This window comes from Xiphophorus couchianus, chromosome 24 (genome assembly GCF_001444195.1).
Source record: "Xiphophorus couchianus chromosome 24, X_couchianus-1.0, whole genome shotgun sequence".
Taxonomy (NCBI): Eukaryota; Metazoa; Chordata; class Actinopteri; order Cyprinodontiformes; family Poeciliidae; genus Xiphophorus; species Xiphophorus couchianus.
The window spans coordinates 375264-399523 of record NC_040251.1 but is presented as its reverse complement, the minus strand read 5'-3'; the positions used below and the strand labels follow the sequence as shown (position 1 = coordinate 399523).

The 24260-nt window shown below is 37.6% G+C and overlaps 1 protein-coding gene and 1 long non-coding RNA gene across 2 annotated transcripts; one reads left to right on the top strand and one right to left on the bottom strand.

Moving 5' to 3' along the window:
• Positions 1-555: 555 nt before the first annotated feature.
• LOC114141094 (uncharacterized) lies at positions 556-16339 on the top strand. Its single transcript, XR_003594765.1, has 3 exons — positions 556-965; positions 5691-5703; positions 16329-16339. It is a non-coding gene; the product is annotated as an uncharacterized LOC114141094 (long non-coding RNA).
• On the bottom strand, positions 12927-23555 carry slx9 (SLX9 ribosome biogenesis factor). Its single transcript, XM_028011521.1, has 6 exons — positions 23266-23555; positions 22553-22670; positions 18274-18342; positions 15209-15380; positions 14979-15044; positions 12927-14048 (listed from the first exon to the last, which is right to left on the bottom strand). The coding sequence occupies exons 1-6, from the start codon at positions 23440-23442 to the stop codon at positions 13922-13924; spliced, it is 729 nt and encodes a 242-aa protein (XP_027867322.1). The 5' UTR covers positions 23443-23555; the 3' UTR covers positions 12927-13921.
• Positions 23556-24260: the final 705 nt, after the last annotated feature.

The window sequence follows — 24260 nt, the reverse complement described above, 5'->3', positions numbered from 1 at the left end:
ACAGCTAAACAGAAAAACTCTTCTCCAAAGATCACAACTAATGTCTTCTCTAAATTTTAAAAAAGAAAATTGAAAGTCACGCAGGTTTTTATATTTTCCACAGTAAGGCAAATTTACTGAACTTATTTAAATTTGTCTAACAGTTTGTTAACTAGTAAATAAAATCTATTTTACACAAGTCTCATGCAATGAAGCTCCCTTATATTTATAGCACCAGCATCCCAGTTTCAAAATAAATCTAGCTGTGAACTTTAAAAGTCATCAATAAATCGTTACATGTTCATAGAGCTTGTTCAGGAAAACTGTTTTCATGGGATTAATCTAAGCCAGTAACCCACTGGACAACATACTTTTAAATGAGAAGCTATAAAAACAGCTGGTAAAATAAGCATTAAAAACATCTGCACAAAGAGTAGGTAGGTGATGTGGAAAAATTACAATAAGGTCACACCTGCTACTTGTATTGCTATATGTTTATTCTAAGTTCCTGTATATTCCCACCAAGTTCAAGCTATTTGGGTTACATGTACAAGGTTGGACGTTGTTTTTTCCCAGCTGCATGGGAACCAGTCTGTTTCCCATGTTTAGGATCCCTTATCCCTCTGTATAAAACTCATGCGTTGTCTCTGCCTGGTGGAGTTTTCCGAGCAGACTTGCTTGATGTCAACTATATAAAGACAGAGACGCTATATATTATTTTGATCTTTATACCTGAAAAATAGGTATAAAGTGATAGAGTGATACCCAGTGATGCTATGTAATTTGATCCAAATTGTAAAATGTTTTGAAAATCTCTGCCAATTTGACATGTACTCTCTCCCAGCTTTTAATTGTATGTCTTTTTTAATTAGTAATTATGTTGCTTGATTGTCCTACGAGCTTTCTGAGTTGTGCACAATTCATGAATAAACTTGATTGAGTGATTTTACCTGAACAGTGCTTGGAAATATATTGTTTTTACAACAGTAGGCTAGTCTACAAATAAAGTTATGGATAAAAAATATTTAAAAAAACAGATTATAAGTTTTGTAACATAACCACTATGTTTGTTGTTTCCTAAATAAATACATTGAAAAGTGAATGTATCAACCTGTCGTGTGGAGCAGTTGCTGTGATTTCGTTGTTGAAGGGTATTCCAATTTCCACTGTTTATAACTGATTTCGGGTAAATCCTGATATGTTCAGGTGTGTGTGAAACGAATTGGTGGTTGAAAAAGGGGCGTGTGCGTCGGCGCAAGAGGCGCAAGCGGGGAGGAAGACGCTGACCGTGGGATCTGTGCAGCGGGAGTTTTGACTTGTCTGAACGTTTAAAACTAGTAAAAATCAAAGGAAAGACATAAAAAACAGCTATCAAAGATCGCCCCGTGCCACAGATGGTATTTTAGGAACTGGATCGGAGTTTGCACCCAGGAAACGGCGCCCGGTGCAAGTGGACGCCGCCAGTGCGAGAGGACGCCACCGAGGGGAAAGAGAAACGCTCCCGGTGAGATCTGGACGGTACTTTTCTTTTTGGGGATTTTTGGTGGTACCACTCTTTTTCCGTATCTTTTTGGGGAGGGGTTTGGACGTTAGGATTTTTCGTTTTGGATCGGGACTTGGGGAAATACTTCCAGGACTTTGTTTATTTTTCGAGGATATGGAACTGCTTTGTGGACAATATTCTCTTTGAAATAAGGATGGGAAAATTTTGGACATTTAATTAATTAGGTCTTTTGCTGATTGAAACCGAGTAACCATAATTATTTATTTTTTTGAGGGAATGGAGTTATCGATCTATTTATCAAGATAAGCTATTATTATTTTGTGGTATTGTAATTCTTTTTTGAATAAATAATTGTTGCTAAGGATCAACTTATTTCTTATTGAGTGATTGGGTATTTATTTATTTATTTTTCCAAATTAATGGTGTAGCATACCTTACCTGATTTCCTGGGACAGATCTCCCTTGTGTGTATTTGTAAGTTCTGCTTTAAGCCGAATGTAACAGTTTGATGTACCTTATTCAATACTTGAGACAAAAGATTATTTTTGTAATGAACTTTAAGATTCTCTTGTACAGAGAAACCAGTCGGTACATTGCAGATGTGTGATTTGGGAAAAGTCCAGACATAAAATGACCAGATCTGTGGGAAGAGCTAAAAACTGAGATTAACATCTGTTCTCCAAACAATCTCACCGAGAACAATTGGCCACAATTTTAGTCAATAGATGCTCAAAAATTGTAGAGACAGACTCCAGAGAACTGCAGCTGGGACTGCATTTAGGCTGGCTAAATAAAAATGCGTGCAACACCATTCAGGGTTTGTTTTCACAAAATCCGTGCAAACCATTGAAGTTTATGTTTGTTTAAAGTTGGAAACGTCTGACAGCAGCCTCCTGCTGTGTCACTCTTGAATACAGTAGTGTAACTGGAGAAATTGCTCCACCTAATGTTCACACCAACAAGTCCCAACTCTGAACTGCATCAGTTTGTGCAGATTTATTGAAGTTTGTAGATGAGTTTCTGTACTTACTGCAAATGCTGACACTGCTGCTCTGATGAGATTATTAGGACCGTTGATATGTTTTTGTTGTGGGTTTTTTGCCAACAAATATCCTACTTTGTTAATACTGCATTATTGTTCCATTCTTCCACACAACAAGCCGTTTGTTACTCTGTGAATTTTGATTTGACAGGATTTGCCTGATCTCAGTGTGTCAGTTCTAAAGTTTGGTGGAGGGAAGACTACCATGGGAGCATGTCCTTCAGTGGTTGGGCTCACTCTGTTGGTTCCAATGAAAGCAACTCTTAGTCATTCTATCATACCAAAATATTTTGGACAGCTTCATTCTCCAACCTTTGTTGGAACAGTTTGGAGATGATCTTTTCCTCTTCCAACATAACTGAGCACCAGTCCACAGATAAATGGATCAGCAAGGTTGGTGTGAAGGAATTTGACTGTTCTGCACAGATTCCTGAACTCAACCTTTTACAGTAGAGACTGTGAGCTACGCCTTCTTGTCCAACATCAGTGCCTGACCTCACATATGCACTTCTGAAAAGATGGTCAAAACGTTCATACAGACACCCCTAAATCTGTTACAACCCTTTCCAGAGTTCCTGAAGTTGCAATAGCTGGGCAGGGTGTGCATACATTCTATTTAACCCTGTGGATTAGGAATGGGTTGCCACGCAAATTCACAGAGTATGTGTGAAGGGAATTAACCCAATGCTTTTACTACTAAATCATTCAGTTCAGTACAAATGATTCATACATCAACATATTGATCTTTTAATCAGAACAATATGTTTCATCTGACAAGAAGTAATATTAATGTTTTGGAGCTGCCCAATCAAAGTTCAGAAATGAATCTGTTGGAGAACACAGGCAGGTGATTCTAAATAAATAAATGTCTCCTTTTGCATTCCTTTATCATGTTCTGATAGGATGCTGTTCTTAATCCACAAAATGTCATCCAAGTCTTACAGCCAACAAACATCTAGCTGGCTATACATAAAGCTTGAAGGCTCTAAGATCTTCTTCATTTTTGTCCCCTGGCTGACAGATGTTTGGAGTTCTCTTCATATAGATGCATCAGTGTCTCGTCCTTCAGGATTTTCTCTACATGCTGGGAGCTTTTATCTGGACAGCAGCTCCTCTGAACGAGTCCCCAGAGAACTCTTGAATGAAACTGGTTGATTGGTTGTCTCTTCCCACGTTAGAAAACGTCTGTCTTGATTGAAGCAGCGGAGTCAAAGTGTGTGTGTCTGGCCACACACACTTACCTCGCACAATAAATACTAATACGAGAGAACGGCGGGAAAAGGGGTTAAGGAAGGATACTTTGTGGCCAAATCAGGAGACTGTACAGGTATGCCATGGAGAAAAGTGAAGGTAAACATGGTACCATTCATATGATGGCATAATAACTCCAGAACCCGATAAAGTCCAATCACCCCTAAATCTTAGGGGTGAATCTTAGCAAACAAATGGTTTGCTCTTATGCGATATAAAAATGAACATATAACTTTAAAGCAGACATCACAATTGTTAGAGTTCCAGTTTGTTTGTTGTTCTTTTTTCAAACCTTATGATCTGAGAGACCTCTGTCTGATTTTCTGTCAGAAACAAATGTCTTATTCAAATTAGAATTTTAAATCTAATTCTGCCAGGGGTATGAATACTTTTAGGCTTGGCTGCAGTTAGGCTTATGTAACCCAGTGTTTAAAAACACAAAAAAAAAATAATAGATGTTGATTCAATGTCTTATTCTACCAAAATAGCTAAAAGGTAATTACGTAAATCTTCAAAAAATGTGAAATATGCTTTTAGTGTTAGCTTCTATTGACAGATTAGGCAGCCAATGGCTGGCGCGGTCTGGTTTCGTGTCGGCCAATGGGGGTGATCGTCCCGCCCCTTTTTAACAGCTGGCGGTTGTTTCGTTCGGAGCGCGGCAGACAGGCTTGAAAGCTAACAGCTGACGGTTGTTTCGCTGCGAACGCTTGAGAGCTAACAGCTGACGGTCGTTTCCGTAAAGAGGTAGAAAGAAATTGACGAATCTGGAAATTGGTAAGGAAAACAATATTAATATAAATTCACTAAATATATAATTCAAAATACTACATTCGGTTTTATTAGATCTCGGAGGGTTTCCCCCGTGAACAGCTGAAGCCCGAAAAATAGCCGTTGACAGCTCGGAGCATCGGTGAGTCATCGCACGCGCTCGGCAGTTGGTTAAGTAAATTTGGTGAAAATTGGCTAAAATACCTATTAAATTATAAAATTTAATATAAAATAAAATTGATTGTAAGATTTTGTATTGTTATTGTTGTGTATGTTGTATTTGTTTTATGTAATTGCATTTATTTTAAGATTGAATGTATATTATATTCTTTTTTTACCACATATAAGCTAATCTATTTAGTTTTACTAATATGTTGGAAAAATTGTGTTCTGTTAACTTGTTGTTATACAACATGAAAGAAAAAAATAAGAAGAACTTGAGAAATGATTAAATAGCATCTTATGTGCTAAAATGTTTTACTTTGGCCTTGTTATAGGTCAGGGTTTTTTTTGGAGTTTGTACAGTACACTTTTGGCTTGGAGGGCCAAAATTCCAAGACCCTCTTCACCTGAAACTGGATGGCGAGCCCCAGCCCAGAGGACCAGGCGCACGGGTAGATAGTGACCCGACTGGTCACCAGCTGAGAGACTTTGAGACTGAAGAATTAATTCATTGGAGACTGAAGTATTCAATTTATTTATTTATTTATTTTTTTTAAAAGCGCGCAGTATTTGTTTGTCTGTTTTAAATGTGGATCCACAATTGTTTATTATATTAAATATTTGCTCTTTTCTTGTAGACACTGTGTGTTCTGTTGTTGCTCACACCTGGGTTCCCTAGAATTTAATATCTTCTGATTAGGCCCAACTTCCTATATATATAGTATAAATTAATTAACCTGTTTTTGTGAGTTGCAGGTTACACTTAGATTGTCAGAGGCCGACAAGTTGCCATCTTTTCCCCTCCAAATCCAACTAATGGTCCAAATTCTAGAATTACTTTCACCAGACCAGAAACTTGGGTCTTTGTCCCAAAGGACATTAAAAAACTGTAATCTGGCTTCTTCTGTTGCTGGTGGAATAATGTCTTCTTCCTGTCTGAGTGGCCTTTCAGCTCAGACATCGATTGGACTTTATCACATGTAGCAATAGAAACTAAGTTCACCCCAAAAAAAGTCTTGATATTTTAAGTCTAATTTGGTAGTTTGCATTTAACTCGTGCTTTTGTTCATCTACAAATATTATTTTCTCCTTCCAGGTTATGTACTTTCATAGAAATCTGATTTATTATAGATAATGCACATTTTGGCCATTGTTACATCTTCAGTAACTATATACTATGCTTTCAAAGTAATGGCAGTATACCAGTGGGATGTTTGTTCCACTGGTTCTACAGTCATTAGGGTTCTGAGGCCGTGGAATCCAGCAGACGGCCGTCCGCCTGCTGCTTTCACTACGTTTTTCCATTTTTCTTATATGTTCTTCTCCGTTGAAACTCATACTGCAGCTTATTACAACTTTTATCAGGACACAAACTGCTACCCAGATACACAGATTCAGGTATGTGCACCTCTGCAGGTGGCGCTATGGTAGAAAATAATTGTTTATGCTTATAACTTGAAATTGGCATGTCTCATTAATAAAATTGATATGGGCAAAGTTTCCTAGAAAGATTCTTCAACAGATGAGCCCCCATGCAAAAATGTTTTTGTTTTTTTTCAGCAGAGAGCCATGAAGAATGCATTAGCCAAAACCAATCTCGCCCCCTAAGATCAACTCTGAGCCCAATAAAACTTGGCACAATATAACCTAAAGAAGAAACAAAAAAAGTGATTGCAGCGGATTTTTGATTTTTTTTTTTTTTTTTTTGCCCAATCACAACATAATAGTTAATCAAACACTGCTCTGAATCGGAAGGCTGCATGTTCCAATCTGGGTTGAAACACATATTAAAGCCCACGTCAAGTGATGTCTGTGTGGTGGGGCGGTGCATGGGGGCACCGGCTGGGTCGGGCAAGGAACACATAAATGCTTGCAGTTCTAGTTTTACTTGTTTTTAACACAAATGGAATTCTCTTTTATACATCAGTTGGTAGTAAATTTGAGCTCCCAATAATGAATTGATGAAGGCAAACTGTGCCAAGTGATCTGAACAGGTAAAGAAAACCATCTTCAGTCAATCTGGACCTTGTTTTAAGAAAGCAGTAAAACTAGAAGCAGCATGGAGCAACGATGCTTCTGCAGCTGAGTAATCTTTGCTAAAGTCCCAGCAGGAGGCAGCACTGAGCTCAGGCTCAGTGAGGACATCAGAAGGACATGAGGAAGAAATCGCAGAGAGAAATGCTGATAACCTGACTGCTGTTTATGAGTTGCTCTTTGGGTTTCATAAAGCAGCAGAGAGACATAAATCCTGCTTCTGGAAGCATGGAAACTGGTTAGAGTAAGAAAACACGAAGAAACGGGAAAAACCCAAGAGGAAATGCTGACTGAACGAAGGACTGCAGAAATATTCCAGTCATCGTCTCACAGACGGCAAATGCAATATTGATGGAACAGCTGCAGAAGCTGTAGTAAAACGCAGAGTTGAGTCAGGGCTTTTCAACGGTTACTAAAGGAGCGACCTGACTTAGCATTTGTTTTTAATTCAATAATGAAATCAAAACTTGTCTACTGATTTTAAAAATGCCGCTTTATGAGATGTGCAGCATTCAGTTTGGAAAGATTTTGAACTAAGGTGCTTTTTAACAACAGTAGTAGTTCAAAGAGTTTTATAAATCTCAATTTAAACCTCAAACTTATAAAATAAAAATATGTATAAACTGCCAGGACATTTGATCTAAATTGTTGCAAAAAATAATGAATAAAATAAATAGCCTATAAATAAGTCCTTACCATCATGTAACGCACTTATTGAGAAACAGCAAGTTAACATAAATTAGCTGTTTTAACAGGTTGCAAATTGCATATATTTCAGCTTCCCGGGCTACATTTTTATTTTTGTCAAATATTTTAAAGTCACTCTACAGCACAAGTACAGCAATTTCATTTGGAGTATTTCACAGCAATGTGATACATGCAAGAAAAATGCTCACATTCCATAAATATGAATGTTATTCAGGCAGAGTCCAGCAAACACAATTACTTCTTTGATCTGATTTGCTTATATTTTTCATTTTTTGTTTGAATCTGATTTGGGATTCTCATTTGTCAACATTGAAATACAGATGAAATAACACTAGAAACTAAAAGTTAATCTGTGTACCAGTGTTTAATAAAATATAATTCGATCTCCATCCAATCCAGAAGAAACATTTTTTATGAGAATAAATCTTCTTTAATGAAGTAATTTTGCCCTAAATATATCCCACTGTGACTAATTGTAGTCAGTTAAATTTAGTCAACAGATGTGTAAGATTTAGTAGAGTTGATCAGAACTACAGTGATTTGAAGTGACTAAAGTTAAAATAAAATATTCTGTTGAAATTATGCTTCACATAGCAAAGCAGACAAACCTGCTAACACAGAGTACTTCCTGTTTCCTCTGGAGCAACAGAACTCACATCTGATTTTTCATTTCATTTTTTTTCTCTACACAGAACCCTAATCTAGTTCTACATTCAGTTCTGTCAACTCAGTTGTTCCAACGTCGTGTGAAACTTCAGACCTAAAGATTGAAGAATGTAAAAGTGAGCTTTATGGTGTTCTTGGAAGAATGTCCGTGTTTTCATCATTACTGGGCAGAATGAGAAAAAAAACAACTTAAAACAAAAAAAAGATATTCTTGACATTTCAAATGATCTCCTTAGACTCATCCCAATTACACAAACATACTTCCCCTATGAACACATATGCAGGTCATGTGACCTTTGTTTGTCTTGCTGTCTATCCAGAGGTTTTAATGTATGACTTACTTAAAACTTGCTTTAACTCAAAATGTCTCCTTAACAACCTCTTGAAGGATTATGACTCTTGTGGGAAAAGTACATTCAAATATATATAAAGCTTGACATTGGAAAATATGTTAAAAGTTAGGCCAGGTGGGACTGGATCTTCATCTCTGGTCATCAGAAATCCAAAATGTTATTTTGTCTAAAAAAATCCTTTTACACAATGTTTGTAATTGCTTTCACTTTTAACCTTTTTGCCAGACTGAATTTGGCATTTTTGCTTCAGTGTTTTAAATTATTATTACACGGTCATAGACACACATTCACACTGCAGAACATCCAGATGTTGAAACTTAAGGCTTTTGGAGAAAAGATGAATAAATGCTCATTGAGAACTTTTTAACAATTCTATGGCCATAAAACTGAAATAAATCCAGGCTCCTTTCTGGATAAGTTTGACCATGATGCTGTTCTTTAATAAAATCATCACATTTTATTAGGCTGAAAACAAATGATCAACCATGAAATGAAATAAGTGCTACTTTGGCTACTTTTAACTGTCTGAACTGAAGTGTTTAAAGTGTAGATTGCTCCTGCAACTTCCTCAACTTGGCCTTGCTGCATCTCCATTCCATAAAGATTAAATTGTCAAAACAAAAATAACATTTTGACATCACAAATAATAAATGAAATAAATATAATGAAAAAACAAAATCTGTTAATGACATCAGTTCTTGAACTTTATTTGTGTAAATATTTTTATTTCTGTAAATGTATTCATTTATATTACTGTACCTTCTTGCTTTTTCCTTTGCTGACACAAAATTACAAAACCAACTTTTCCATGATTTTTATTATTTTCAAAACATATACTCAGATGAAATTCTGTTGTTTCGGGACCCTTCTTTTACATTTTAAGATTAGGGTGATGGTAAGGAGGCTTTCCAGCCTTACAGATTTCCAGCTCATTAGCAAAGATAAATTATGCAAATTATTGGAAGAGATTAAATGTTTTAATACCAATAAAACCTATTCTGATTATTTAGAAGCTTGACAATCACTTTAAACATGACATGTTTTAATAGAAACAGATAAATATATATTTATCTGTTTTATTATCTTGAAGAGACAAAGGCCTCAGAGACACTTTTTGATTAAATGAAAGTAGATTAATTTAGTTTTAATTATTACTAATGCTTTTTATAATAACGGTGTTGTATTTTCCCTTTTGTGTATTTACTGTTTGCATTTATTTACTAAATTTGTGTAGTTAATTTTAATTTTATTTGAATAACTTTTGGTTGTTTATTGCGAACCTTTGACAGCCTTTAGGTTAATTCTGGCACATTTACAAAACTGTTAATTAATGTGGATTGTCTCTACCAACTAATTAAATTAAATTAAAATCCTATATCTGATGGGAATATGAATAATTTTGAGCTTAACACTCAGGTGACTTTTCAATGTTTATCTTTAAGATTTACATCTGATACACAGATACAAATTTCCCCCCAAAATATGATTTATATATGAAATTATTGAACAAAACAATATATAACCCTGAGCCCATCCTGATGAGCTGCCCTGAATCATTCATGTTAAAGGTGAAGTCTGTAAATAGTTCTCATGTGCAGATTGGAGCCATTTTGGTTCCATCGGGGGAAACATATGTTCAAAAGGATTTATTAGAAACAAACAAATCAGTACTTTCTTTTATCAGATCACTATCAGCATATTTTCTTTTAATAGTTGTCACTTTTAATCATATATTAGTTGGAAAATCCTTTGTAAATACACCTTCTGTGCAGTTGTTACAATGATGCTACTGCTCTGATGCTGCGGTTCACTTTTGTTTTTCTTTTCTTTTTAAAGTCATTTTAATACACAAATTTAGCTATAAAATACCAAGAATCTGCCTAAATGTACATCATATAATGGTTATGATGGTGTTTTCTTCTTGTCAAGTCACAGTTCTACTCCGTCTACATTTAATTTGAACTTTATTTAAAACAGCACCTACTAAAACCGTCACATAAGCCACTTTTTTTATCAATCTTTCAGTTGTTTTTATACAAATGTCACCAGCCATTGTTGTTCTCATCATTATGCTGTAAAGCTGTAACAGTAGGAATCTAACAAGGTGGTGAGTTTAATCGTCGCTCTGCTGCGCTCAGCTTTTTAATAGACCTGCTGAATTATTTCCAATTTGCCTTTTTTTAAGCAAGAAAAAAATGTGTGTCAGTTTAGATTCATCTAAACAAATCACTCAACTAAGCTAATTACATAAAAATATTTTATTTTAAATGACTTGTAATAAATTCACAGAAGTGTTTATTTATCTTCAGGAATGCAATAAAAAGGATTCCAGCTTTTCTTGGTTAAGTCCAACAGGTTTGTTTTATCGGCACAGTAACTGGATGGTTCAGTAAATACTGCTGCTCTCTGTGGTGGATCAACGCAGAATAAAGTTCTTTTAGAGTCATCTGAACATTAAGCAGAACACACACTGAGCTGTCAGTTCAATTCCAGAACATTGTTCAGGCTTAATTTTCACATATGTGAGTCCGACTGCACAATCTGGACAAGTAGTCTTCAGAACCAGAACCACTACTACAGAGGTGAGCCATGCTTTGGTACTTACTGTGTGCAGGAGGTTCCAGAAGCTCTGTAGATCCCAGCACCGGCTGGTTCATTCTCTTTCCTCCAGGACCTGCCTGTCTTATCTGAGAGGACTGGAGAGGAGGAGACAGGATGAGAAGAAAAGGGGTGGGAGGATAAAGCAGCAGTGTGTCTGATTAGACAGCAGCTTATTTGTAGGACTGGACTAACAGGATGAAACGCAGCTGGCTGCACCAGAGGTCTAACAGTTGTTCAAAAGTTGAGTCATTTGAAAGTGTTGAAACCATAGCTGCCCTGTAAAACTGCTTACTATGATTTTTTCAAAACGCCACATACAGTAGATACATCTCCTCTCCCAGGCATAAGGAGCTTGTTGCATTGGGAAGAAAAGCTGCAGAAATTGGAATTACAAAAATAAATGTGCTTAATGGAAACATATCAATTTCAAAAAAAAGTTTTTTTGATTAAAAAAAATATTTGCGCAAGGACGCAGTGGTTCTTTGGTTCTAACAAAATATGATCAACTGGAGGTTGAGTATGAACAACCAGATGATACTACTAGCAGAAAAGAGGAACATGTTTTCTAATTATTAATCACATGAACAAACTTATTCACGCATGATTTAATTGAGTCTCTTATTTAGTAGAAACATAGCAATTGCAAAATTGTGGGGGTTTTTCCATTAGCGGAAAATTGAGAAAGCTTTGTGCACGTTTGAAATGGAAATGTCATGATGTTGTGGTGGAGTAAGACCCAAATGTAGGAGAAGCAGAGGCATGAATATTTAACAAAAAGATGAAGAACAAAGACTTAAAAAACCCAAAACAAAACAACAGCAAAAACACACACGTTTGCGTTGTTTGTCTTTGTGGGAACTTTCCATTGACTTCCATTCATTTCTACAGCCTAAAACTAATCCATATCCTAAACCTAACCAAAACTCAATTTTCATCCTAGTCCTAAATCTGACCCCCGACCCCAAAACAGCGTTTTCCCTTGTGGGGACCAGACTTTGGTCCCCACAAGGAGCAGTATGTGTCAGGACAATGGTCCCCACAACATATTACAAACAAACACACACACACACACACTCAAAGCCAGAACAGAACAAAAACAGGGATCAGGGGTAGAAAGATAGCAGGTTTTTACAGGGAAGTAACAGGAACATAGTGGGAGGGGCCAGCACAGCAAGACTGAATAAATGACATACTGTATATACTGGGAAGCTTGATTTACAGAACAAGGAACAGATGGCTGATTAGAAATGGGTTGCAGGTGTGAGGGGAGAGAATGGTAAAAATATTTACAAATATTTTACAAATAAATATTTGTTAAATTTGTTTGTAAAATGAATTTAACAAATAATTAGGCATTGGGAAGAAATGAGCATGCGCTAAAACAGCTAAGAACTGACCTAAGGTAAAACAGAAATAAGGCTGATCAAATTTTAACTAGGGCTGCACCGAATGCAGTTTTCTGGCCGATCATTGATCTTTTAAAAAGCTTAACCTTCCGATTTTGGGCAATATCTTTTTTTTACTGAAATGTTGCTCAATGAAGCAAGAAAATTATTGAGTTGACAACTGTGGGGTCACTATTGCTAATTATGTTAAAGTCTAATGAACATCTTCACCTTAATTTTTATCTTTCATCAACAGGGTAAGCTGCCTACTTCTCTATTTAGACTATAATAGCAAGATTAACACTACTTCACTTGGCTCATTCTTGTTTGGCTTTCTGTATGTTGTAGGCTTATTAAAGCTGGAGCCAAATTTGTAGTTGGGTTAAGGCCATAAATCTAAACTCTAATTTTTCAGGAGCACAATCCCAACATACTTCAGTTTCAGTGGAAATGACTCCAGCCAGGCCTTCATCAATGAGCTACTCCTTTATTTACTTGTTTACTCTTAAAGCCCCTCCCACCACCATCATCATCATCGTTTGAGTAAGGTGTTGATCATCACTTCAGCTTCATTCAGCATAGCTGCATCACGTCTTACACAAATGAGTTAAAAAAAAAAACACATGTTCATTAGTTTATTGCCATGATTCTGTGTGTTTTTCAAACTTCAGTGGACTTTATGTGAAAACAGACAGCAGAGAGAAAGTTGTGGAGTGTTTAAAGACCGTGTTTCCCAAGCATGGTCCTCAAGTCACACTGCCCTGCATGTTTTAGCTAGCTCCCTGCCTTAGTATTCCTGATTCAGGTGATTGCAGTTCAGCAAATCAGTTGGGCTGAAGAAAGGAAGCACCTAAAACATGCAGGGCTGTGAGCCTGGAGGACCAGGGCTGAGATACACTGGCTTAAGATACCATCACCACTCAACATAAACCCCAATAAAATATGTTGTTGAAGCTTCCAATCATACCAAAATGACAACATAACACAACATAGTCAGATGTTAGCAAGCTGAAAGTTCAGAAATTCAATGTTTGCTTTTGCAAAGCTCTAATGACTTTATTTGAGCCTATGCTCTTCCTGTAGCATCCATTATTAATGAGCACTAATGGTCCACATGAGCCCTGAAGCTCCTATTGATTAGGTTTGTCTTACCTCTGATCTAACCACAGCTAACCACCCAGACCCTGCTCAGGGTCTTAGAACTTCCAGCCATGAAGAAGTTCAACATGACATTTCCAGAGGAACAAATTTAGATGCTGAACTTCTTTGTGGACGATGATGGCTCCAGCACATGGAGAACTGTTATTGGTGAACAACAAAATAACAAGAAGACCCTCTAAAGATGTTTGAGAGAGACAAGCAGAAGTGGATGCTTTCTGGAAGCTTATTTTTGAAAAATACTCAGAGTCACAATGGAAAGCAGAAAGCTACAGTCATCAGGTGGTCCAGTTTGAGAGTCCAGCTGCTACTAACTGGGGCCCTGCTCTTCCTCATGCCTCATCCTCTTCTTAAGCTGCTCTCCAATGTCCAGCAGTGGGTTCTGTTTGCCGGAGAGTATCCTGACTGCATCGCTGAAGCGGCTTCTCTCGGTTTCCCTGTGGAAGCAGAGAACAGGTTGACCCTCGGTAACCTAGCCCTTTGTCCCTAATCCAGCGTTTAACAAACGTTTACAGGCTGAAAATCACTCTACCAATTTAACAAACACTCATGAACCACCTAAATTGAAATAGCCCTTACACATCATCTTAATATATATAACCTAAAGTTAAAATATTAGCCTCTTAAGTGCCGTATTGTTGTCTCCTTTGTTCGTCCTAATGAGAAGAGTGATGCTATTTTGTAAATGTGTCTGGCCACAACAGAACCATGAGCGAGTTACTCCGGGTGTTTTGACTTATTTACAGATTCTGAAAGAACAGATTCTAAGTTTCCCAATGCTGAAAAACTCCTAAAAATAAAAAGAAGTTATTTATTACAAGTGCTGTGTGCATTACTAAAGGTTTAGAGTCATTTATAAATTAGAAGCAATATAAAAAATAGATGTAATTTGCTATAGCAGAAACAAATATTTTCTTTTAGCCCTAAGAAAGCTCAATTTGAATAATTGTTTTATTTGAGATGTTAAGATATAGTTAGTCAGGGTGGGGCGCAGCGCAGCTCACTGCCTTATCACTGTCACATCACACTCAGCACAGTGGTCAGGGTAGAGACCTGGCCACAGTCTAGGTCTGTTCTAAAAACAAACACTCTGCCACTCACCCACAAAAAGAAACTGAAAAATATTCCTGCAGACATAAATTCTTCCAATTATGCAAGCAGTCCGGGTTTTGTTTTCTTTCCACTGGTGTACTCAGCTTTTCTTCTGAGTAAATATAAGCCACTTATTCATTATTATTTTTAAACACAATCCTTAGGTAAGCTAACTGTACACACTTTAAGATCATGTTACAGCAAATGCAAAGCCTTCCGGACCACTAGGGGGTTTGAGAATAACTGTCATCATCGAACAGAAAAGCGATGCTTACAGCAGTTTCCGCTTCTGGGACTGCTTCATCTGGCTGAAGTCTGTCGGCTCAGGCCTCTTCATGGGCCTGAAACAGAAGAACAAAACATGTTACAGTGACACATCTCACAAACTTCTCTTTGATTTAGAAGGGTCTGAAGAGAAGTTTGGATTTCTTCTGATGAATCTTCCTGCTCTTTCTTGGACCTGTCGTTAAGAGCTGAACAGAATAAGCCCTGAACTGTAACTTACGTTTTGTTCTTCCTTGTCTTACGACGGGATCCCAAGGCAGCAGGGGGCCTAATGAGCTGGCAGAGCTCCGGCAGGGCGTCCACCAGCGGCCTGAGGTCTCCCACCACAGGGGTGGCCCGCCGCCAGGCCTCCGCCGCCTGCTTCTCCTTGGCCTGCCTGATGAAGCTGATCTCTGTGACAACAGAAACAGAACAATGGCAATAAAAACAAGCTAGTTAGAAACATCAGAAATCAGTAGACCCTAAAAGAAACTGATCCAAACAGCAGTTTTATGGTTGTTTCATAACTAGTTACTGTAGCATCTTTTCTTGGTGAGCAAAAAGTCAGTTCAGTCAAGTCAGTTGACTTGATCCTGAACTATTATTATTAAAAGGATTAAAACATGAATCCATTATGTGTTCTACTTTTTAAATGTGAAACTGTGGATTCTGGAGGGTTTCTTCTTTGAAGAACTGAAAAACACACAGCTATGAGAACGTCCAGTAGCATTTTACTCCTTGAAGGTAAAGCTCCACAAGAAGAATCTCAAGGTTCTGGAGTGGCCCAGCCAGTCTCACACCTGAACACAACAGAAAATCTTTGAAGGAAGCTGAGCTTTCATGTAGTGTATCCACAGCCCTGTATGGACAGACGGACCAAAATCCCTGCTACAGTTTGTGCTAAACTGGTAAGGAACTACAGGAAACAGCTTTAAACAAAGATTCCTGTCAGGGCTGAGTGATACGTCTTAAAGATAAAATCTCAGATTTTTATTTTAATTTATTTTTTTCAAACCAAATCTAATTTTTGATTTTAATAATTTTTTCTCCCTTTCCTTCTTTAGAAACAGTCAAAACAAAAATGTAACTGCACTTTCCTGAGAGAGATTATAAAATAAGGAGTAAAAGAGAGTGTGAAAGAAGAAATGAAAGAATAGAAAAAATTAAGTTATAAATGTAAAAGGCAAACCACAAAAAAAATACACCAACAAAAACATAGTATAAAATAATTATGAAGTATGGCTGTCATAGGAGAGTGGATTGTCGAGGAGATTTAATTTGGTCAGTACCTTTGGTCTCTAAAAATGAAATTAAATCTTTTAAGTTTTACATAATCTACCCAAATCTGCCTCCACTGACAGAAATGTTCAGTCTTGTCATTGAGAGACTGTTATTTTTTCCATGTTAGTTGATCCAGTCATCTAAAGTTGGTTTGTCTTGTGATAACCATTTTCTTGTAATGTTTTTCTTACTTGCTGTTAATAAAATAGTCATCAGATATTTGTTTCTTTTTGAAGCTTCTTGAGGAATTATGCCAAAATACATAAGCTTGATCTCCAAAGGAATGTTCTGCTTGAAAGTCTTGTAAAGCATTATTTATCTCTTTTCAGTAATCATTTATGATTGGTCAGTCCCAGAAGACATAATGGTTTGTGTTGTGATTTCTACATTTTCTCCAACATGCAGAAGGATTTCCATCATAGTGGCATTTCTGAGAAGGTATGATAAAGAATCTTACCAGATTTTTACATCCAATTTCTTGCCATTGTAGAGATTTATTATATGTCCATCAGTATCTCCACGTTATTGTCCGTTCCTCCTGTTATTGCCCTCTCTGTCCCATCGTGCTTTGATATGTAGGGTTGAATCTATTTGAGATCTATTAGGTTTTTATAGATAAGTGAAATAATTTTCCCTTTAATTTTTGATTTATAGGCATTAATTAAAAATTCCATTAGGTTTATATTCTTGTCAGTAACTGGCTTAATTTTTAAGTTAACAAAATTTCTTATTTGTAAATATCGATAAAAGTCCTGTTTGCCCAAAGAATATTTTCTCTTGAGTGTTTTGAAATCACTTAAGATTTTGTTGTTCATTATTGTGCACAGAGCAGTGAAAATGATAATTATTCAAAAATGATTTGAATTTTTCTAGGTCATCTCTCTTTACCTACGATGAGGCTTACAGACCTCGCCATTCTTTGTAAGTGGTGAAACTTGAAAAATCAGAGCTAAATAAAATATTTATTTTCCCAACTATAAGAGTGCAATTTTTTTTGAATTACTAGAAAATTAATAAATATTTCAGGTCAATCACAATAAAACTGTTAGGTGAGTCAGTCATGCTTTTCTTTTGTCCTTTCATATATTCATTCTTTGTAGACCAAGGAAACCTGGAACAAGCTGTCCTTCTAATTTCTTCCCTAATTCTGGAAAAGCGTCCTCTGTGGAGCCGGGCTCGGATTTCAGCAGGTCTGAGGCAGCAGCCATTAGCACCTAATTATACGCGTGAAGAAGCTGCGGGTTGTGTTACTGAGGAATTGATTGGCTCAGCAGAAGGCTTTGGTTACAGGCTTCATGTCAATTACTGGAGATGATGGCCGCAGAGTTAGAGAGCAGCAATAATTACACTGAGACACAATAACGGTCCTGAATCCAAAACCCACTCATGCAGTAAGCATGTGTCACATTTATAGATGGATCCTGAAGAGGAAAACACTTCTGAATGTTAAGTTAGTGCTAACAGTGCTAATTTTCAAACTACTAAACAGATAACCACTAACGGCTCAGCGACCCCTGGTTGTTCTCCTGGCACATGCAGTTTGGATCTGTGGTCATACTGCAAAGTTTTGATAAATTCATTTTTCTGGAGTTTCTGAACATTAGAACAGACAACAACTTTCAAATGCCATTTACTGCATCTGATTTGGACCCACAGTGAATCAGGTCCTAGGCTGAAAGGCCACTCCGAGAGGAAGAAGCCATTACTCAAACAGCAACATAAAAACTAGATTACAGTTTGCACTGATAGATCATTTAAAGGGCAAATAATGTGGAAAACATTGAATTTAAAGAAAGTCATCATTATTCTGGCATTTAGTAAATAAAACATAGAATGGTAGCTAAAACAGGAACATATTTTGCTTGATTTTAATCTTAAAAAGTTTATGTAAATATCTGCTTTCAGCTGAATGTGGAGAAATAAAGTTTTATGAATGAAGACAGACATTAAAGCATGTGTGTTTTCAGTGAAGAACAGCAGGTCCTCAGTGGTGGAAACATGTTCTTCAGGCGCTAATGAACTTACTGCTGAGCCATCTTTCTCTTCTTTCCTTCATCTTCTCTTTCTTTGACTTGAGTTTTTTCTCCACTGGTCCTGTGGAAACAGTATTACAGTTACATGGTAGCACATATAAAACCCGGTTGAGGTTTCTAGGGGCAGAGAATGGAGCTGACCTGCACTCAATTATCTAGATAAAGAAGGTTCAAAGTGTGGCACAGGGGCCATTTGGAGGTCTGTAGATCATCTTGTTTGGGCCACATACTGCAGGTCCATATTTGACCTGTGAGCACAGGCAGCTGGACGCTGTAGTGATGAATTCAAACTTTTCATCTTCTGTTTTAATCATACTTTTTCTTTCAATTTCAATTAAAAGTAAACAGGACTACAAACATTCAGCAACTTTCACTCAATTTAGAAAAAAGACGATTAACTCAAAAACTGCCGGTGATCCCTATCTAGATGAATTATTATGCAAATACAGCATTTCATATTGCCCAATGTTGCTTTTTTAACAGAAACTTACAAAAAAACACTCAGTATACTGTTAAGTAATAATTGAGGTGGATAAAATAAAAAAGGAGTGGTAGGAAAAACTTAGCAGGTTGAGACTAAAATCATTCCAGTAGTTAAGTCCTCTGCACATGCTGGGTTTTTATCTGCCACCACAGAACCAAACAACACAAGTGTTTGCAGTCAGAACAGGTAAAGATAAGCATCTGATGCTGACTACAGAAACCAGGATAGATAAGAGAGGGGTGGGGGAATTTACCACCACTCTGCTCCCATGAGGAGAGTCAGCTTTCTACTGTTAGATGAAATGGATAGCTGCTGTGATTCTGGCTGAATGGACACAAGGCGACCCTCCAACCCACACGCCTTGAATTGGAAAAAAATGACACAAATTAAAGACGTATTAAAGTCTTTAATCTGCTTATGTGCTTCATGTCTGGGCCATTTATTTAGTTAGCCATTTTGAGGAAACACAAAGAGGACCACAGAATCAGATGAGCTTTAAAACCATATGGAGTCAAGTTTGGACTGGAACACTACAGATCACTGGTACACAGTTTCATTAATGAAACCAAAAACTGGGAATACAGATATTTATTGGCTCTAGAGGTCTTCATTGACAGTCACCAGAAAAGAAAAATGACGAATTATATTTCAGAATTGTCACTTTATCAACAGCATGACAGAGAAATAGCATTTTTTTTTTTTTTGTGACAGTAGGCAGACAGGAAAGAGGGGGAGGAGAGGGGGGAAGACATGCGGCAAAGGTCGCCGGGACCGGGAGTCGAACCCGCGACGTCCGCGTCAAGGACTAAGGCCTCCAAACGTGGGGCGTGCTAACCCCCTGCACCACCTCAGCACACCCCCAGAGAAATAGCATTTAAAGTGTATTGAAGGTTCACTGGTTGTGAGTTGTAAAAGTGAAGGCTCTGGTACACAGGATGAAATTAACTCATTTTATTTCACACTAGCTCATTTCACACTAAGTGCACACAAACAACTTGACTTGTGTTGTGTTTGGCGTCATTATATTTAAGCATCACTTGTGAATGTTGACTCTTTAAAGCAGTGGTCTTAATCAGGAAACAACTTCATGTTTACTATCTGTAGCTCTGGACTGCCAGCAAATTCAACACACACACTTCATCTTGAGAGGTGTTTTAAGAAAGTGCAATAGAAATTTTGTGATAAAACGTCTGTTGCACTTGCAATAGAAAAACAAGACACAAAGACAATAAAGACAACTGAATCCTAAAAACAAAGGATTCAATAACCTTGAATCCTAAAATCCAGACACAGAACCAAACAGTTGCCCAAAGAATAGAATCAAAGTGTGGCTTAAAACCCACTGACAGAGCAAAACAGATGAATTTATGAAAAATTTCACCCTTAAAAAGAACGATTTCTGCTGATTGCGATGTTGAAATGTGTGGAGTTAAGTTCAGACGAAGCCCTCAAATAGTCCATAGGTTCAGTGACCAGCCTGCTGGCGGCCCCTGCTGGTTTCTTCCAGTCAGAGCATTCACAGGAATTAAATATTTAAATAAATCTGGATTTTAAAATGTGTTGGCTTTTTTTTCATAGATAATATAGTTGGAAAAAGATCAATTAGAGCATTATCCTGTCTACAACAATGACTGTACCTGTTTGTTGCGATTCCTTCCTGATGAGAAAATCTAAAATGTTTTCTGCTGCACCAGGTCCTGAGTATTAATGGCATAAAAATTCTGATCTTTTTCGAGAGTGAGCTTGTTAAACACATTTGGATAGTTTAGAAAAATTTCTAACGTCCTGACAAAACTTTGATCTAATCTCTACATTATTATATCCCAAAACTGGAACACAAACTGCCAAGCAAACTGTAAGACAGTAACATCTGGTATTTAGACTTCTTCAATTTGGACTCGCTTAACCAGATGTTGATGTTTGCTAATGTTCTTTAACAAGCTGGACTCTTTACTAACTAGGTGATTTCTGAAGATTATCAGAAGTTCTGGATTTATTTAGGTTGATCCAAGGGCTACTAGATTTATTTAGGTTTGCTGAATACAATTTCAAGTCACAGATTTCAGTCTTTTCTTAGAAAAAACAACGTTGAAAATGTTAGAAATATGTGTAAAATCTATAGGACTACAGTTAGGCACTAATTTGTGTTGGTCTATCACGTAAAATCTGTTGTGATTTGTGGATGTAAGGAGACAATACACTAGATTTCCAAAAGGATTCGCTCACCTGTCACTTAAATATGAGTTTAAGTGACATATTGTCATGTTGAACCCATAGGATTCATTATGACGTTGATCCACCCTTTGCAGCTAGAACAGCTTTAACTCTTCTGGGAAGGCTGTCCACAAGGTTTAGGAGTGTTTATGGGGATTTTTGACTATTCTTCCAAAAGCACATTTTTCATGTCATATACTGAGAAGGCCTGCTCTCAGTCTCTGCTTTAATTCATCCCAAAGCTGTTCTATCAGACTGAGGTCAGAACTCTGCAGGCCAGTCAAGTTCATCCTCACCAGATTCTTCCATCATGTCTTTATGGACCTTACTTTGTGCTCTGATGCACAGTCATGTTGGAAGAGAAAGGAGCCAGCTCCAAACTGTTGACACAAAGTTGAGAGCATGGAATTGTAAAAAATGTCTTGGTATGCTGAAGCATTCAGAGTTCCTTTCACTGGAACTAAGAGGCAAGCCCAGCTCCTGGAAAACCACCCCACACCATGATCTCTCCTCCACCAAACTTTACAGTCAGACAAGTACCATTGTCCTGGCAACCGCCAAACCCAGACTGGTCCATCAGATTGCCAGATGGAGAAGCGCGATTCGTCACTCCAGAGAACACGCCTCCACTGCTCTAGAGTCCAGTGGCCACACACCACAGCATCCGATGCTTTGCATTGCACTTGGTGATGCATGAGTGGGATGCAGCTGGTCACCATCGAAACCCATTCCATAAAGCTATCTGCGCACTGTTCCTGAGCTAATCTGAAGGCCATGTGAAGTTTGGAGGTCTGCAGTGACTGACTCTGCAGAAAGTTGGCGACCTCTCTGCACTATGAGCTTCAGCGTCCTCTGACCGCTTACATGGCCTACTGCTTTGTGACTGAGTTTCTGTCGTTCCCAAACACTTCCTTCTACTTATAATACAGCTAACAGTTGACTGTGGAATATTTAGGAACAAATAAATATCATAGAATAGAAGTACTTTATTCATCCCAGCAGGGAAATTACTTCGCAGTTACAGCATAGAGACAAGACAAGACAAGCGACAAGACACAATAACAACGTCTCGGTGTTTAGTCTGGAGTTTGGCTGTTTCAGAGCTGATGACGTCACAGGCCACCGCTGCATCAGTTGATGGGGGAATGTAAACAGCGATCAAAATGGCGGACGTAAACTCCCTCGGTAAATAACACGGCCGCATTCCCACAGACAGAAGTTCAATGTCCGGGCTACAAATCTGTTCCTTCACGTTAACATGGCCGGGATTACACCACCCCTCACTCACATAAGTGCAATATGCAATGCAATCATGCAATAAGTGCAATCATGACTGGATTTGTTGCACAGGTGGTTTCATGGTTTCACAGTTTCATGCTGGAATTGACTGAACTCCTGAGAGAGATCAGTCAATTATTTCACAAATGTTTGTAAAAGCAGTCTGCATGTATAGATGCTTAATTTTTACAGCTGTGACCTTGGAAGTGATTAGAACACCTGATTCCCATCATTTGGATTGGTGAGAAAATACATTTGGCAATAGTGTCCTTCGGTAAGGTAGCGTCAATCTTACCTGTGTTACTGGGTTGGACTTGTGGGCGTTCCTCAAAGCTGAGTGTTTGGACCAGAGACTCAGCAGAAATCTTTGTGGCAGCAAATATCCCAGAAGGAAAGAAGCTCTGAGAAATAGTCTGGAAAAATGTAATGAAATCAAAACACATTATTATCATTGTAGAGAAAAAGGCTAATTATGAATCCTTGAGGGGCTCCATTTTCAATAATATATTTTCTTAAACAGTGTTATCCTATTTTTTGTTTTCCTCTTATAAAATTTTTTAACCACCTGTACATCCGACCTTTCACAACCAACTTGGACAGTTTGATCATCAGTCCTCACTTCCACATTGTTGTATAACTGTATAATCGTCGGCACTCGTTATATCAAAAGTACAGCCGCCATACTTTCTGTTTATCTGTACTTTACTAATTTTATGGTCCACACACAGACGGATCCACAAATTTCCTTCCTTTTCTGAAACTACTTTAGCATCTAGATATTGTTTACTTTCTATATAACAACCTCCATTGTTTTTGCACATATTAGAAGTTAATGCAACAGGCCTTTAATTCCCCGGCTTGTATTTTCCCTTTTTCCAAACCCGGTTATACAATTTCAGCAGAATATCATTTGATGTTTCACTAAGTTGATTTATAACAATATAATATATTTGGTCTTTTCCTGGAGATGACTTTTAAAACCTGACATTCTGACAGATGATGTATGACCTGTCTTTCGCCTTGGGTCGGTTCTTTGTCCACGGGTGGCGCCGCCGGTGTGTTGTGGAGCTCTAGCGGGCTTTGGGACAGCTCCGTCCCGCTGGTCTGAGTGAGGATGTGGGGACCGTGGAGCTTCACGGCCTCCTGATGGAGCTTCTGACGGACATGTTTCACCTTTCCAACCATGTTAACATCTCCAGCTTTTTCTTTTATGTCGACCAGACTACTTGGACCTGTCGTTTCTACTCTACAACGGTGCGTTGAAGACCACGTGGGGTCTGACTGTATGAACTATCGGAAGTTCATGTTTTTACACTTTAAATGTCGTGTATGTACATCCTTCAGACAAACATTAGTTAAATTTATTACTGACGGTTTCAGAGTGAATAATATTTTTGCTTAATACTTGTTTAGCAACACGAGTTGGAAACGAGAAAGATACTAAAACCGTAACAGAAGCACAAGTCTTTTATTTTGACGACAGTTAACGGAAGTGTTGTGTTGAGTTCAACTTGACGCTAATTGTGTCACGGTTGGCTCCGTCGTTAGGAAACAAATTAAAAACGTTCCGCATGGCCAGCATAAAATGTTGTCACAGGGCAGAATGTGTAACACTACTACTACTACTACTACTAATAATAATAATAATAATAATAATAATAATACATTTGAAGAATGTTTTAGCTCACAAGTATGTGGAATGTTTTCCATTTATGTTTTCTGATGAGATGCCAAAAAAAATATTAAATTGTCTTCTTGGACCAGAAGTTCAAAGCTGAATTACAATGTAAACTGGAACACAAAATTTGAGGTTCTTCATAGTTTATAGTTACAACACAGTTTGTCTCATGGACTGTGTGAGTATAGGTTAGAACCTAGCACAGTCCAACATGTAGACAGATCATTTTAAGTTGTCTTGCAAGTTTTATCTCTTTGCCAGCATCATATGAATGATGAAGCAGCTGGCATATAATGAAAGGCTGATTCAGATGTTTGAATTAGTT